The following is an 18,550-nucleotide window of genomic DNA, read 5'->3' on the forward strand; positions in this document are numbered from 1 at the left end:
CTCAAATGTACAAATGGCTTTGTCAATGAATGCTAAACAGTGTTATAAGTGTATTTGTGTAAAGTAAAGATTTAACAGACAATAAAGAAAATTTTGTTACATAGTGTAGTGTAGCTTCAATTTATTATTATTATTATTATTATTATTATTACATTACATTTCCTCCTTAGATGTTTTTGTCTAATTTGACCCAAAATAGAAGCCTCTCTAAGGTGTCTCACTTTTAATTACTGTCTTTTCCCTTGCCTCTGAAAGAACCCCTCTTGAAACCAGTATTGTTGAGAAAAATCCCTGATTCATCTATGTCTGAGAAAGTAACGAACATCAGCGTAATGCACAGGCATAGAAGAACAAGAGAAAGGAGGCATGGAAGTAACAAAATGTAAGTGCCTTGACTGGAAAATTAGTGGAACATCATAACTTAAAGTAAATTAGATTATTCAATTTCAAACAAGATTACCAGAGAAGCTGACATAACTGATGTGGTACATGCCAAAGAATATCTGCTTCACTAATTTGATAGAAATCTCTTTCTCTTTCTCTTCCTCTCTCTCAGCCTCCATACTGTGTTTCCCACTGTTCACAGAATTGTTGGCTGCATATCTGCCCACCCTGTGCACTGTTTTTATTATGTCCTTAGGTTTCACCTCATTGTGCTAGTCAGCTCACAGTTTTGTTAGATAAGATGAATTACTGGTTAATCATCTTAAACCTCTGTATTTCACCTCTTAAAGGGTCAATGCTTTTTTGCTTTTTCCATTTTTTGTAAATCTTTTGTCTCACATGTACAGGGTATAAATAAAGACACATTAGCCTTTATATATATATATATATATATATATATATATATAATATAATATTATATTATTTATTTATTTATTTATTTATTTATTAATAGGTATATTTAAATTGATCTTTCTTGGTGTTAATGGTATCACATTCGGCTGTAGTAAATAGCTCACAAAGACATGGGAAACTCAGAAACAGTCTCTAATTGGAAACTCGAACACAAACAACTTAACACTGATGATGATAGACATTGAACTGAACCAAACAGGAAGTATTTATACACCAGGGAAATTAGCTAATTAAATGACAACAGGTGAACAAAATGACAAATCAAACAAACTGAGAAACTAGGTCAAGATAGACAAATTAAGAACAAAATAAACTGATGAAAACAAACTAAGAGTCTATAATCATGACAAATGGGTCTTAAAACAGTACCCTAACTTTCATGGAACCGTAAAAATATTTGGAACGCACTACATAGGTAGCAACTTTTTGTGGCACACAATTAGCTCTCTGCACACAACTCACAATCAAGACACAACTTGCAATTGATGTCGGTAGTTTGAAGCTAACGACATAATACTCTATTAAGTATTTGTGTAATATGTTTTTTTTTTTTTCTCAGCAATGTATTACTTACAGTACTCCTAATCAACATTTCATTATTCCCCCTAACCACAATGCATTCTGGAATTGATTTTTTGGCCAAAAAAAAAAAAAAGTATCTTAGTAGGCAGTGTAATTAAGTTGCCTACCTTTTGGGTCAATTTGCGTCAGGAGTATGCCTGCGATTGTGCCTTAAAATACCACCATGTTTTGGCACAGAGCATTTGTTTGTCATTTTCCATGAGCTGAATCATGCAAACCTTAGACCTCAGACTTCTGCTCCTTCATTACATGGAAACTGTACCCAGATCGTCTTTATTTCATCTTTTTTTGTCTGCATAGTGCTGATCTTACTTGGCAGATGAAAACAAACCTGCACAGTAGTGGCTTTCTGTAATGACAGTTTGGGGCATAATAATAAACAAATTAAAATTTGAAATGCATGAAATTAAATTGTGATTACCCAATGTGAGCAGATGATTGATCCCTATCTAATGAAAGTGTGAGCGTGTTGCATCCCCACACGTGTGAAAGGGATGTGGGGAAGCTTGGCTGCGGGGTGTGTGAGGGGGAACGGACACAGTGTGGAGGGCCGTGCTAATTAGCTCTCGCAGCATGCATCTCCAGCAGCAGTGCAGTCACAGTGGGGAATGATTACGGAACAAGTTGCCGGTGCACTGACATGGAGACACCGGCAGACGCTTGCGCTTGCCCTCCCTCTCTATTCCCGTTCCAACCCATCCCTTGGTAATTCTTCACATGAGATTGATTTAACATGCCCCTGTCATTCATTCCGGCATATGCCTTTTTTGTTGTTGTTGTTGTTGTACTTGTCACATGGAGAGTGACAGTGGTAGACTATTGCAGATGTTACTCCTGCCAACTTTGTTATAATCCACAATGAGCTCTTTTGCACTACAGGAAGTATAATAGCCACTGTCCATAGCAACACGTGCCATCAAGGTGTCTTTATTGTCAAATTATTTATCCTCTAAAGGTGAGAGATCTAGCTGTAGCCAATAAATATCTGAATCTTTAAATATGCTATTCATAAAAAGATTGAGCATCAATTGAAAATGCTGTCCATGGAAACCCTTGTGGTTGGATTGCATGTAATTTTCAAGACATTATTCGGGCTCTCGTGAAATGAACCTTGCTATTACATGTCCATTGAAAATGAGACCAATATAATGTTCCTCGCATGTCCATGTCAATTATTGCAGCTTCGGATTTTGCGGCAGTCATTACATATTCGCCCTCATTTGGTATTCCCTTCACTGGCCATTAAGCTGATGTGATTAGCACTGAAAGTCTGGCAATAATAACTGCCACTTAAATCTTTCAACATCACTGGAGGACTGTCATATTGCACACTGTTTCAAGGTGCAACACATCTACACACACACACACACACACACACACACATATATACATATATATATATATATATATATATATATATATATATACACACACTGCCCGGCCAGAACAAAAGTCACTGTTTGGATTTTAATAGGCAAATACTTAAGAATCTATGAATGGATCATTATTACAGTGATTATTATGTTTCTAGCATGTTATATGTTTGGCAACGTTTTTTTTTTTTTTTTTTTTTTTTTTTTTAACCCTTAAACAACCATGTAGGAAGACACATCATGGCCATAATCCAGGATGACAATGTCAAGATTCACCAGGGTTAAAATTGTGAAAGAATGGTTCAGAGAGCATGAAGAATCATTTTCACACATGAATTGGCACCAGTCCAGACCTTAATTTCATTAAAAAAGTCTTTGGGATGTGCTGGAGTAGACTTTACAGAGTGCTCACCTCTTGCATTGTCAATACAAGATCTTGACCAGAAATTGATGCACCTCTTGATGGAAATAACATCACAATATTTATTTCCATTGAGAGGTGCATCATTTTTTGGTCAAGATCTTGTATTGACAATGAAAGAGGTGAGCACTCTGTAAAGTCTCCTCCAGCACATCCCAAAAACTTACACTGAGGTTAAGGTCAGTGCAAATTCATGTGTGAAAATGATTCTTCATGCTCCCTCCCAACAATTCTTTCACAATTTGAGCCTGATGAATCTTGACATTGTCATCCTGGAATATGGCCATGATGCATACATGGTTGTTTAAGAAATGAAAAGCTACACACTCCATCTTTTAGGGTTAAAAGAACCGTTGGCAAACATATAACATGCTAGAAAAATAATAATCACTGTAATAATGATCCATCCATAGACTCTTAAGTATTTGCCAATTAAAATCCAAACAGCGACTTTTTTTTTTTTTTTTTTTGGTCGGGCAGTGTGTGTGTGTGTGTGTGTGTCTATATGTGTGTATATATATATATATATATATACACACACACACACACACACACATTAGAGCAGTGAGCACCAAAGAGTTCAGTAATACACTTCAATGACCTGAGATATAAATAACTAATGTAATTCCAAAATCAATTGCTTTTCTGAGGTTGATGATGGGCCTGAAAATGTATTTAATTTGTTTCACACATGCATATGTGGCTTCAGTCTAAAAGTTGCATTTGTTGTGATGTAGTAAAAATGACCTATTCTGACCAAGCTTCTTTTGTTTTAAACATTTCAGTTTTAGGCTTGAAACATATGTCATTTTTCATTATGACTGTCTGTGAATAATAGAATAAAGAAGGTAACAAAATAAAGACAAAAAAATTATTTTAATTCATGAACTGTTTAAGGCACTACTGACTATTTTTAGTCCAGATCAGACTCATCAATTTCATTCTGATTGTGGCATCATGAAGACATTGATAGTTCTGTATCATTATGCTATAGTTTAGAAATCAAAGAAAACTAGCTCAAAGTTAGTTAACAAGTAGGAAGTTTGAAGGAAATGTTTTCTTTTTTTCTAAGGTTGATTTTTTTTTTCTTTTTTTCCCCCACTCTTAAAAGACATAGACTGTGCGTGGCTTGTTTCCTGTGATAGCTGTGGAAATCAGAGGAGGCAGGCATGCAATACGCATGCTGAGGTCGTCAGCATCGGATGGCAAAGCCTTTAAAGTGTATTATCTCTCCGCCTGCTCTGTCGCTGTTCTGCGTGTTAGCGGCTCAGTGCGGGCTGATTGGTAAACACCCCGTGGCTGAGCGGGTGCAAAACTTAATTCTGTTTAAATAAAGAAAACAACATTAGGATTTGGATGCAGTGTTGGCAGTGCAAAAGCAACTGGCCCTGTTTTGATATCTGCACCGGAGCTTTCACAATTACTTCCACCGTTTTGATATCTGCACCGGAGCTTTCACAATTACTTCCACCTTAAAGGGTTAGTTCACCCAAAAATGAAAATAATGTCATTTATTACTCACCCTCATGGCGTTCCACACCCGTAAGACCTGCGTTAATCTTCGGAACACAAATTATGATATTTTTGTTGAAATCCGATGGCTCAGTGAGGCCTCCATAGCCAGCAATGACATTTCCTCTCTCAAGATCCATTAATGTACTAAAAACATATTTAAATCAGTTCATGTGAGTACAGTGGTTCAATATTAATATTATAAAGCGACGAGAATATTTTTGGTGCGCCAAAAAAAAAACAAAATAACGACTTATATAGTGATGGCCGATTTCAAAACACTGCTTCAGGAAGCTTTGGAGCATAATGAATCAGCGTGTCGAATCAGCAGTTCGGAGCGCCAAAGTCACGTGATTTCAGCAGTTTGGCGGTTTGACACGTGATCCGAATCATGATTCGACACGCTGATTCATAACGCTCTGAAGCTTCATGATGCAGTGTTTTGAAATCGGCCATTGTGTGTGTTTTAATTCACACTCAGGAAGGTGGCGGTATATAAAACTGGAGATAATTTGCAAAGGCATTTACTTTAAATTTAGCATGTATTTACTCTGGAACGTGCACACACGGCCGGTCAGATAAGTGTTACTAACGTGCACAAAGCAACAGCTTCCACAGCAATGGCAGCAAACGTTGTACTCCTCATGAAGGCCGTGCAAGCGCGGTGTGGGTTTTGTCTCGGTTAAAGTGAGAAAAAAAAAAAGAGACATTGTTTTCGTTTGCTTAGATTTCTTGTTGTTTTTCCGTGCTGTTTTTTGTTCCAATCCTTGTAAACCAATATTGATTTTAGACAGCCAGCTGTGTAGAAGAAAGGGTCATTCTGGAAGAAAATAAACCAGCGTTTAGGATCTGGTTTTGTTATGTTTTTTTTTTTTTTTTTCATTTGTTTTCCTTTCCTCATCTTTAGCAGCGAGACTCTGTAAGGTGCTGCGTGTGTTGTATTATATTGGAGATTGCAGCTGAGGCATGTTTCTATGTCTGCTCTCATTTATTGCCAATCTCTCAGGGAGAAATTGGAAGTGATTTATCTAATGGATGCTGGAACACAGTGGCATTTTCGAATGAAAACACTCCACAGGAAATTCCGACTTTTTGTTAGGATTCCTCTAGTGTGGACGATGCAGAAAAAGTGTACAATCGTGCTCCATGATAAATAGATAAATACCACTAAACGGGCCGTAAAGCAAGGGGCTAAATTATGCTTTCCTAATGGACTAATCAATTGTGACTTCTCCAGTTTGAGCTCATAGCAATTCATCCTACCTGGAAACAATTGCTTTATAATCTCTGGAAGGCTTTCTCGCTTTGAAAAGGATACAAAGGCCTTGCAGGGCTAAAAGCTTTATTGATCTCTGAGACCCCTTTGAATAGGTAATTATACGTCACGATGAGCTTAGATTAATATATCGCCTTTGTTTGCATCTCAAAATGATAAATGAATCCTTTGGTGTGCATATCATTTAAGTAATCCTAGATCATTAGGGAAGACGGCCACGTACATGGGATGGGCCGTAATGGAATGCAGCAGGGGAGAGAGACTCCTGTCAGCTGTTCAGCAGAGGAGGCTTATCTCATCTCTGCCTGCTATTAAATGAAACATCAGCATCCAATCACGACCCAGCAGCTGGTCGGTGAGGGATTCTATCAACTTTGGCAGCCTGATGGCCAGGTGTGTAGGTGTTAAGTTTTATTATGCCAAAAACAGTTCAGATGTACATGACCATTTTCCACCCTCACTTTTACAAACAAAACTGTAAGCACTTTCTCAATCTGATAAGCTCTTAGATGACTAACAGGATTATGCAATGGAGTAAGGGATTTATTACTTTTGGATGGGCAGATTGTTACTTTTCAATTAGACAAAATTTCGATTGTGGTCTATAAGCATTTATTTATTCTATAATATTTAATCATTTATTATTTTTTGTTTATTTATTTGTTTATTTTATTATTCTGAGAAGCTATCACAACTTTTTGATAAAGTTGGCATCTTAGAAAGGTCTTAATTCCCCCTTACAAAAATTAAGGCCTTAAAAAGGTCTTAAATCAGAGCAGAAACATTTATTAAGTCATTAAATGTTGCATGCATGGCAAAAAAAAAAAAATCTTCCTCAGTATTTTTGTCCTGTTTCCAATACAAATATCTAAACAACTTTACACCAAGATACGCTTACTTGAGATACACTATAATTAAAAAACTGAATGACATTGGCAGATATTTGTTCTTGTTTTGATAAATTTCACAGAAAACAAGACTTCATATTTCATGTCGTTTTGTATCTCCAGTAAATGCTTCTTGATTTAGGAATCCTTAGGCATTTTGCACTGGAAAACAACTTAAAAAGTCTGAGGAAGTACATCACTTTTTGACATTTACATTTAGAGAACGTATTGAAGTATTGTTTTCCCTTCGATTTGTCCCTTAAATTTTGCGTAACTTGTCTTAAAAAGGTCTTTAAAAAGTCTTAAATGTGTATTCATAAAACCTGCAGAAACCCTGTTATTAAACAATATATTTTATATGTTTTAAATATGTTTATTTAAAATTCATTTAACAAAATTTAAAATTCATTTAGCATATATATTATATATTTGTATATATATATATATATATATATATATATATATATATATATAATATAGCAGTAATATGTATCACCTTTAAATAATAATGTGATTGGTGTTGTTGTAATGCCTGATATTTGTTTTCTTTTGACTTTTTTATTACATTTGGTCTGATGCTCCTGTCTCACTTGTTTAAGACAAACACACCCATTGCAATTTATAAAGAGAAAAGAGGCAAAAGACTGCATCCATTTATTAATTTACCTCATTGTACCTGCCACATTTTTCCAGCAGAAAACCAATTCCTCACCTCTGTATCCGCAGAGACATTTTGGAAGAGAAAATCTATGGGAGACATTATGTGTAGCGGGGAAGTGTGCCAGCTGTCGTAAGTTTGCCATCAGTTTGTGTAAAGGTTAATATCACATCTGCTGTGCAGTCCAGCTTGAGGATTCATTCTGCCTTCCCCGGCTCTGCTGCGGGACTCAGTAGCCATCTTCTGTGCGAAAGCAGCCTTCCTGGAGTCTAGGCTTGACAGCAAACAATCTGTTTGAGTCTGAGAGGGTGAAGAGGTCACTCAGCCCCAGTGCACTGCTTAATGTGGGCCTGCAGCCATGGCCCTCCAAATGGAGGAGAGAGGGAGAGAAAGAGCAACATGGCTACATGTTTGGTTTATCATTTCTAGCTCTCAAGCAATAGATGTATGTCACCAAGGGAACTCTGTTCTTTCTGTATAAAAACATGTGCCTTCTTTCGTGGGAATCGGTTTCTACAGGATAGGAGTGTTTTAAATGTCAGATTCTTCTTTTACATTTTAAACTGTGTTATTCTAACCAAAAAGCTTTCATTTCTGTAGTGCAGTTTAATTTTATTTAACTAACTTGGTTAACATAGCTTAGTTAACTCTGGTCCTATTTACCTGATTGTTGATATGGATTGAGAAAGATTGTTAAGATGAAATTCAGGCATTTTAAATTCAGGCATTTTAAATTCAGGCGTACAGCCCTCAGCAAGAGTGTGAGCAGTGTGTATTGATCTAAATATTTCATTTCGTTCATGTCACCTTAATCTTGTACAAAGAGCAGTTGTGGTTTGGGGGAGAAAGCTCCTTTTCAAATTAAACGTGGTAAATAAGTAAACAGGGGGAAATATGCCTCTGTGCACTCTGCTCCAGCCAATTTCAACTTTATTGACACACCTATTTGTCAGATTTCTGTGCAAACACCTTGAAGTGCTGTCGATGCATGAATATATCATGCAATCCTCCTTAGGTTCAGCTGAACACAAGTTGCTCGGTGTGTATGACATGCCTTCATTCTGCTGAAATATTCAAATGGTTTCAGTGCATTTCAGTCTGTCTGTCTATCTACAATCTATTGTTCTATCTGTCATTCTATCCTTCCTATCTATCATTCTATTGTTCTATTGAGAAGTCCCCTAGCATGGCATTTTGTCCTGCTGTCTTCCATCTTATGTGTGTACCAGCTAAGTGAATATGTGTCAGATTACATTTTATTCAAAGTTCTGGTTTACTTTTAAATGGTTCATTATTCAAACTTAGTATTTTAACAGTGCAACTTAATACACTTTCAACTCATTTCTCAATCCTTTCTTCGCAGCTTCGTGACACAAAGTCGACAGACCAGAATACAACACTTCTGCATTTCCTGGCTGAGAAATGTGAAGAAAAGTATCCTGAGATCCTGAAGTTCCCTGATGAGCTTGAGCATGTTGAAAGTGCCAGCAAGGGTAAAGAGTTATTATTGTTATTATTATTTCGGCATATTAAATGTCAATTACGATTTATTTTGAAGTCAGTCATGCGTCAGTATCAGTTCTCGTGTTGAACACAATATAATAGTTTTAAATAGTAATTATGCTTTGTTTGTCTGAATACATTTGCATTTATGGTCTTAGCAGTATTGTGTAGTACTGTATATTACAATACTAATAACAAACCTCAGTTTATATCACGACGCTAATACTGTTGAAGTGATTGACATAATGAAAATTAATCATACGAGATGGTGAATTTTTCCCTCCTTACAAAACTGCATACCAGTCATTTATCCTTGGTGATCCAGTGTCCCTTAACAGCAAAGTTAACAAAGTTCAGAATAGCCACTACAAAGCTGTACTTTAGTTAAATACAGAGTATCCATTCAGTGTGGAGATTTCTTGTTGGCAGAATGATTTTTTTTTTTTTTTTTTAAATCAGGAATTCAATTCATTCTACCTATTCAGTTCATTTGCTGGTAAAACACAACTCAATATTTCAGTAAAAAGACTCAATTTTCTGGCATGTTTGCAATGGCGTTATTAGTGTCATTTTGGAAGACTCTGCAATAATGCCATGTAATTCAGTTTAGCTGCATGATTGTTTCAGGCTAGATAAAGATGCACTTTATTTTGATCCTGAAGTCTATCCTTTTATTTTTTCCCTCCCATAAGCTGTTATCATGTTTAATCAAACAGATTTCCCTTTAAATGTGTTAAGCCTGGTTAATTGAACAACCAGCTTTGGTTTGTGAAGACATTATCACCCCTGATCGGTTGATATCAGCTGTGTCCTTTGGAATAATATGGGGCTCTACCGGGTGTGACCTTGAGATATTTACCCTCATATATATACCTCACTCTGTCTATCTAAATCACGCTGCTTTATGGTGTTCGTCAAATTTTTTATTGGTTTTCTCCTGTGGTCTTCTTTTAAGCTGTGAGCTTTGAGGCTTTTTATGGCTTGAATTAGATGAACTAATGTTACAGAGATCAACCCAGGAGACTGGACACAATTGGCCCCGCAGACTATAATTAGAGCTTTTGCAGAGAATGAAATAAAACTAGTTAATGGCCAAAGAGCCTTTCTTAATCCTTTTGCTATGTGTAAATCCAGTCTTTTCCATCACTATGAATAGTTAAGTTTCATTAGAATGGTGTAGAGCAGTTCTGAGGGTTGATGAAGGAACTATAATGAAGCGCAAGGGGCCCATATGCTCAACAGTATGGCCGACAGGAAAGGTTAAGAGTCCAAATGGGGAGGTAGCTTAGCAGGGATGGTGGCGTAGTCTCACACAGCCGTTCTGACATTGTGGAATGGATTCTTCTTATGGCTTGCAGTGATTAAGAGCTTTAGTGCTTCCCACTATGCTGAGAGAGATTTCAGTGAATTTAAATATCTGGTTTCTTAACTCGCATTCATTTCGAACAGATTTGGAAATAAAGACCCTCAGTGAATGCAATAATCTTCTGTATTATTGCCACATGAAATGTCTGTCTCTGTTTGTCTCCGTCAGGGGAAAAATACAGGCATGCATATCCCGGCAGTGGCGTAATTTCTCCTGTCAATAAGCTAATTTGTCTTTAATTCCATTTGGAACTGTTTGGTTGAAGCCCTTGAGCTTTATTTACTTTGTTAGTTACCTAATTGCTTATCTAATCTAATAAAAGTAATTTGGTGCTTTGTTGTGAAGGATGCGGTCACTGTTGAATAGACCAGCGGTATCTCTGTCAAGGTGGATGGCTGAAGGAATGCACAAACCTAATGCTTTGTAGATAGACATTTCAAAGTGACTCAGTTCTTTGTCCATGGTCTTTATCTAATTTAGAATGACAGTTAAGCAGTACCTGGCTCAGATTTAGTTCATTAGAGTGAATATCATTGCTAGACAATGTCAGCTTTATGAGAATGTTACAGCAAGTAATGTCACCCTGCTATATATGTGTTAATAATTTTATTATATTTCAATTAACTTTATTTTATATGTATAATGAATTTCATACAGTATACCGTAAATACTAACTTCTGACTGTTACTGTACATCAAAGCCAATTATACGCTGGCAACCTTACATGTAATGCATACAGATTTCCCACCTGCTTAAGTGTTGAAGCAGCCATGAATAAATAATTCAACTTTGGCTAATGATCCTTTTTGAGACCTTTCTGTTCATGTCAGAGTGGTGAGAGAACATGAATCTGTTTCTTCTTTTAACATAGTAGCACAGCTCACCTTAACCCTGAGCCATGTTTAGACACAACCTCTCGTGGTCTGTAATTCCCGCTTCATCTCTGATTTTCTTCTCCACCCTCCTCTTTGCTGCTCAGAGTTAACCTTTGGGCTTTCTGTCTCTTTTTTGTCTCTCACTCCATATTTCTCACAAAGAACAGTGTACTTTTGTCTCTTAAGAGTAATACTTCCTCCACCTTATCCCTTTCTCCCCATCAAAGCGGCTTTTTAGGCGGGCAGAGTTGCACACGAGAACACAAGAGCACTGGTGCACTGCAAACCCTATCCTGTCTTAGTCTGCCTGTGCCCACAGGAGCACTCGGCTCTACACCCTGTTGAACTCTGCACTTTGCTCTGATCATACACCGGGATCTCTCATGGTCCTCTGAATGTATGTAGCTCTGCTAAGCTTCCTATCATATATCCCATGTTCTTGCTGGATCTCTGCTCTCAGGTAGTGTACTTAGCCCCGACACACATGAGTGAAGACCAAATCAGGTGGTTTCTTCCTGTTGCATCAAGATTTGTTCCAGAAGGATGCGCACACACATTCAGTAATCACATATCCATCTACAAATGTTGGAACTGGTACTCTTAATATACTTGATTGAAAAGAGCAATCAGTTCTTCCTGATTTGCTTGAGAAAGTTATTGTCTCCCTTCAGTTCTGCCTTGATTGGTTACTGCAGAATACCTCTCCCTCAGTCCCAAACCTTCAAATCTCCACAAAGATAGTGGAGAAGAATGAGAAAGATGAGGAAAGATAAAGGAACTTGAATTATTTTGTCTGATCAGGGCTCAACAGTGAGTTTTACTGTAAACACAACAAGTGCATCGCATGACATTGATTAAATTGATTTAAAATGTATGAAAACAGTTATAAAAAGAATTAAGAGAATAGACATTATAGATCAAACAAAGTGCAATCAGTCAGATTTACAGTAGCACAGTGCTTATTCAGTAAATGCACAGCTAAACAGATGAATTTTGAGTCTGGAATTGAATGTTTGCTACTGTTGGAGCACATCTGATCTAACTAGCTAAAAGCGGAATTACCTTAACCCTCTAGAGTCTGAGGCTGATTTGGGGCCCTTTAGAAGTTTTGACATGCCCTGACATTTGTGCTTTTTTCAGTTGTTCATAAACATGTTAATGGAAAAGGTGTCATTACATTGTATTCAGCACAAACTAGGCTACCATAATATGTGAGCAACATGTATGTACATGTTTATATTTTTGAAGAAATAACGTTTATGCGTGGTTATTGAGAAAAAAAAAAAAAAAAAAAAACTTAAGTCACTGAAATAAGGCCAACAAACAGATATTAAATATGTGTTCACAAGACTTCTGGGTATTGGAGGTTGTATAAGAGAATTTTTGCTTCAAAATGATGTAAAAATTATCCTGCCTACTCGTTCATATAAAACAATATATTGATTTAAATTTTGTAAGACACTTTTTGTCAAGACACACAGTATGCATGGAGGTGTGAATCTTCATGAATAATGCTGTGATTCACACCTGAGAAAACAAAGACCCACATAATGACCCGCATAATGAGCCCTTTCAGTCAGGTAGGCTATGTGAAAAAACCCTCTGTGATCATGCTGATAACAATATTAACGTTAATATAATGTCCACTCTTGACAGAAAACATGATTTTTGTGATCTCGTGCATTGCACGTATTATTGCACATCATGTAAAGAAAAGAACGTGTAGGCCTATTATAGTTTAAATTACAGTACCAGTCAAAAGATTGGACACATTTCTATTATGCTTTTGAAAGAAGTCTCATGCTCATCATACTGTATATCAAAAATACAGATAAAACAGCAATACTGTGAAATATTATTTAAAATAATGGTTTTCTATTTTAATATACTTTAAAATATAATGTATTTCTGTGATGCAAAGCGTCTGAACATTCATGTTAACTCTATGGCATTTCATATAGGCTTTTAGCTTAAAAGCATGCACATTTGGAGAAATATTGATGGATTCTCATATGTTTATGTCAATTTTCTATACAGAGGAGTAATATTTATTCAGTATTTATTGTCATCAGTATGAGCGCTGGATACTGCGTTTTCAATTCATACTTGTAGCCGGAGGGCGCTCTGTGCACATTTAGTCCACAAATGACTCGTTAGAAGAACAGGCATACCATGTGACATTCCAGGATCTAACAGAGGCTTCCGGACATCGCTATAACATGCAGATAGACACTTTTAAAGAGAATAATAAATACACGATTGTGACGATGTATACACGTGTCTCAGAATTTGCATCTGAATAGCGCTCGCTCCATGGGCGTGGTGAATTAGCGGATAATGAGCTGACTCACAGACGTCTGACATGTCTCTCTTTTCATACAGATTACATAAACAGAGAATTTTTGTTTTCGATTTGACTTACACGATTTAAAACCTGACATTTCAACGTTTCTTTAGACATAAGTCTCATTTCTGTGTGATTAGTATTCACTAAGTTACACTTAATTTTCTGAGAACGATTAGATTGGACTTCGTTCAGAGGGAGACAGATCACGCATCATATTAGTTTTCTTTATTTTGCAAAAAGCACAACATTTTGTTTTTACTCTGAGTGTACACAAATAAAAGAAGACGTTCTATAGTTTCAATTGATATATTACTTCCGTCTCTATGACAAAAAGTGACGGAGTATTTTAAGTCTGTTTTGCTGCAATGTGGAAAAAAATCCTGCAAAATGCGCCGCCGCGTTTCCCAACTCCAGAGGGTTAAATAAGCTTTATATAGCTAACTAACGAACTGTGAACATTTAACTTTGTTGACGTAAATGAACCGTTAAGTGACATTGATCACACCTTTTATTGACATGAGACATGCTACATTTTGAAAATTGTACTGTATTTTTCACATACATTTTGATGTTAATGCATGTTTTTTTCATGCTATAACTTATTTTAAAGTGGAAAAAAAGACTTGTGCTCTGCGTTACCGCTTGAACTGAGATTCTACAGCGATCTGACACTTCACATTAAAGAGCGTCAAAACTCCATTTATTGTTTGAATTTCATAATAAAATGGAACTGTATTAGAACAGAGCTCTTTGCTGTTATTGGATGGGAGCGCTACAAATAATGTTAAGTGTAGGGAAAAAATATGGACCTGGCAACCCTGGCTTGAACTATAGTTAGGGCTGGACAATAATTCAATATCAATATATATTGCGATAAAAATAAATAAATAAATAAATTCAATAATGGATATATGATTTTTAAACACATTTCCAATATTTTAAATATTCATTACAGCATTTGTCACTGACTGACGTTCAGAGCGCAGTCATCAGAAAGAGCAGAAAGGTCACACGTCCACCAAAGCATTTTTAGCCAGCTAAAAACGCTAGGCGCTGTGCCGAAAACACCTTGCTATGTGTGCTTGAGAGTGTTTTGGCAGCACAGATTTTTTTGTTTGTTTGTTTCAGTTGAGATGCTTTGCTTGTTATGATACAGAATATCAGCAAAAGTGTTACTAGTATCTCATTTCACAGATAGTTTGTTTCTGTATTGTTTCTATATAAAAATGTCAATACAATGTAAAGTATTTGCACTGGCTCTTGTTTTAAATAATTTTGTTCCGTTGTTATGCTTGTTGTTGTCATTTGTTGACGTTGTACAAGCAGAATGTGGTGGTTTGCCAGTGTTGTATTTGTCCTGCCCCTCCTCCACTGTGATTGGATGGCTGGGTAAAAATCATTGATGAGCACTGCACCTTTTTACCCAAAGTTGAACATTCTTCAACTCTCAGCGACCGGCAAATGCAGAGCCCTCAGCGCTTCAGCGTGAAATAGATGCTCAGCGCCTCGTTATGCTTTTTTTTTTTTTTCTCTCTGTTTTCTGCAGCAACGCTGAGCACTTTTCATATTGTTTATCCTGGCTGAAGCACTTTTGTTTCAATCCATAAGAATAATATAATCAGCTTATGTCATAGTTTAAAGTTAAAGATATTAATATTAATAAGGTTAGTCTGAGAGTCTTATGTTTATTTGATGGTGATTTCGTATTTCTTTTTTGTATGAAGGCTAAATACAAATAAAAGGTGAACATTCATTTATTTGTACCATTTTTATTTCTAAAATATTATATATATATATATATATATATATATATATATATATAATACGTTTTATAGGAGGAGGTTTCATAGACTTGGCAAATTCATTTTTTTTTTTTTTTTCATAAATTTGGAGGTTGTGGGTGTTCTTGGCAGTTTTTCTGAGGCTTTTATATTGTTCATATCGATATTGCAATTATATCATATCGACCAAAATTATGAAATATATTGTGATATAATTTTTGGCCATGTTGTCCAGCCCTCACTACGTTGATTCATAGGGTCAAATAGAAAATCGCTTTTTTTTTTTTTTTTAACTGTTAATGCAAATTGTGACATTAAATTTGACAGCCCTAAATTAAAAACAAAATTTTCTTCACACATGGATGCGGACACATTTTTCCACCCTCTTTTAATTGAATGTTTGGTTGATTGATTCTGATTGGCTGAAAGCCGTACGATATTGCCCCAATATCAACACTCGAACCGTTTCAACATTTTTATCACTCCGCTTGCAGCGACTGTCATGGTGGTCGAGCAAATCCACCATATTTTTTTTATAAATACTACTGTTATGTCACAAAATGTAGTTTTAAGAGTTTTTTTTAGGCTAGAATGTAGTTATTTAGACCTCAAATATGTCACTCATATACAAACATAGCGCCTATTTTACAATTTGTTTTGACGCTTTTGCAGATGTGAGCTCCAGGCCATCAGTTGCCGTTCAGCCCGCAGAGCTTTATCTCGGCCAGTCCTATGGGTTTTGCCTCTGGCTCTTATGTAGATAGTGGTTAAACGGGATAATTAATTTGGGGTATATCAAACGGGCAATTTTTGGTCTTATTAATCTATTACTTGTTCCAGAGCAAAACGATTTGGGTTAAGGGGAAACGTTTCATAACTTTATATTTAGGCTATATTTAACTTAAATCTTGTACTAGAGTGCCACTTTTGTACATTTGACTGAATTGTTTGCTTGTGTTTTTTATTTATTTGATTGTGTTTAATGTTTGCTTGTGTATGTCTTTTATAATATCTATTGATGTTAATTTAGCTATTTTTGTTCAATACATTTTATATAAATAATATGCCGTATTTGGTATTGAGAAAGGGTCCATCAATATTATCAGTGAAAGTTACATTATTACACCATTACATGCAAGCATTAAAGCAACTGTCATGGCGGCCGAGCAAAACTCCGTTATTTTTGCGAAATCTACACTTAGTAGAACTGTAGTTTTAAGAGTTTTTTTTTTTTTTTTTAGGCACAACTGTAGTTGTTTAGACCTGAAATATGTGAATCATATTTAATCATAGTGCCTATTTTACAATTTGTTTAGACTTTTTCCGGGATGTGAGCTCCAGGCTGTCAGTGGCCGTTCAGTGCTTGTGTACGTGCCGAGAACAGCTTCATCTTGGCCAGTGCTTTGGGGATTTGCGGCTATGTCTGAAAGTGGTTAAACATGAGACATAATTCATTTTGGGTACATACAATGGGCAATCGTTATTAATCTATTACTTGTTTCAGAGCAAATCGAATTGTGCTATGTTAAATTTGATAATTTAATATTAAGGCTATATTTAACTTACATCCTCTAGAAAAGAAATATCAGACAAAGACTCTTCTTCGCTCTTCAAATACTTAAAATATTAGCCTTTATAGACATAGTGTTTCTTGAGCAAAGAAAAGGCGTTTTTTTTGTTGTTGTTTTTTCCCCTCAAACATCAGATCTTTATTTACCTTTACGAGTGAATGAGACTCATTAAATGATTCAGTGGCAAGAGACTCTTAAATTGAAAGGGATATTTGCAAACAAAAGATGTTGTTTTAGCGCTGTATGTTATGGAAAATTCCCTTAGCTGTAAAAAGGACAAATACAAAAATCACTTTCCTCAGTGGACATTCAAAAGGATTTTTATAATGGATATAATATTATGAACATTAATATTATAATATCTATTGTTATTTCTGTAAGACTTGATTTTCCTGCTAAGACAAAAACTGAGATCAAGCACCCTGCAATAAAGCAATAAAACTCATCTGGAGAGAAGATCTCAAAGAAATAGCATAGGACAACGCCTTGCCCTCACACATCTACAGGATGCAATAGCCCTCCCCCCAAAACACACACACACCCTCCTTCCTTTCCCCCTGACTCAAGTCACTGAAAGTTCTCCAAGAAGTATATTGTATCTGGTGTATCTATTGTTTATTCCTTTCATGTTTGGTATCATTTTAAATGTCTTGGTGCGATTGGTAAAATGGTCTCAATTTCACAGCAGTCACTGGTATTATGAAGAAGACTGAAAACTAAGGATAATTCTGTTCTCCTTTTGGGTGTTGAAAAACCCACTCCTCTCCCCCAAAACAGGTGTTGGTGTAATAAATATTTACAACCCTTTGTTCTGGTCTGTATATAAGGTAAAGTGCAAAGCAGTCAGGGGGATCATCTGTAGCCAGAAGCCCCCGTACAGAGATGGTTGAATGTCTGAAGACATTCACACATCACTGTATGTATATGCATTTCTTTGGGTAATTGATGTTATGCATTCATTATTTCTGAATTGGCTTCTAATTGTCTAACTGTAATGTAATTGGCATGATACATTTTTACTTGACAAATAAAATGTTATATTTGGTTTATTCTGTATTATTTTTGATTCATTATTTCTAGTAGATTAAAGCGAAGGTATTACCGCAAATCTGTGTTCAGGATTGATCATACGGAAGGTTTAATAGATGGAGCATAGGGCACATCAATTAAGTCCATTTCGATTTCTGACTATCGCTGCCTTAAATAAGTTGCAGTTTTCGTAAATATATAAAAACTATGCTTTTTGTTACGAGTAAGCAGAGCGCGACCGACTTAAAGGTAGATATTTACCCTGCATCCAATGTTTAAGGTCAGAACTGACGAGTTTGCGTCCGGGAAGAGCACTCAAGTCGGCCGAAGTGACTTTTCTAAAGCGATACCGGGACTGCAGTGAACGAATAATTGAAGATATAAGATAATCAGAATAATCAAAAATCTAAATTAATGCATAACCAATGATTCATTTCTAATTGGAAACACAACCTAAGAATGAGAATCATTTGAAATTGGAGTCAGATTAAACGAGTGAAATTAAATAAAC

The 18,550-nt window shown here is 36.0% G+C and overlaps 1 protein-coding gene across 8 annotated transcripts in view; it reads left to right on the top strand.

Annotated features, from left to right (window-relative positions):
* The window catches only part of diaph2 (diaphanous-related formin 2), a 427,538-nt gene that overhangs the window by 268,517 nt on the left and 140,471 nt on the right, over positions 1-18,550 (top strand). For all 8 annotated transcript variants that reach the window (XM_051860865.1, XM_051860870.1, XM_051860871.1 and 5 more), the window contains one exon: positions 8,931-9,060. In XM_051860865.1, coding sequence (XP_051716825.1) covers positions 8,931-9,060 — 130 coding nt within the window. The remainder of the gene's footprint in view (positions 1-8,930; positions 9,061-18,550) is intronic.

The sequence above is a fragment of the Ctenopharyngodon idella genome, chromosome 14 (genome assembly GCF_019924925.1).
Source record: "Ctenopharyngodon idella isolate HZGC_01 chromosome 14, HZGC01, whole genome shotgun sequence".
In the NCBI taxonomy this organism is placed as follows: Eukaryota; Metazoa; Chordata; class Actinopteri; order Cypriniformes; family Xenocyprididae; genus Ctenopharyngodon; species Ctenopharyngodon idella.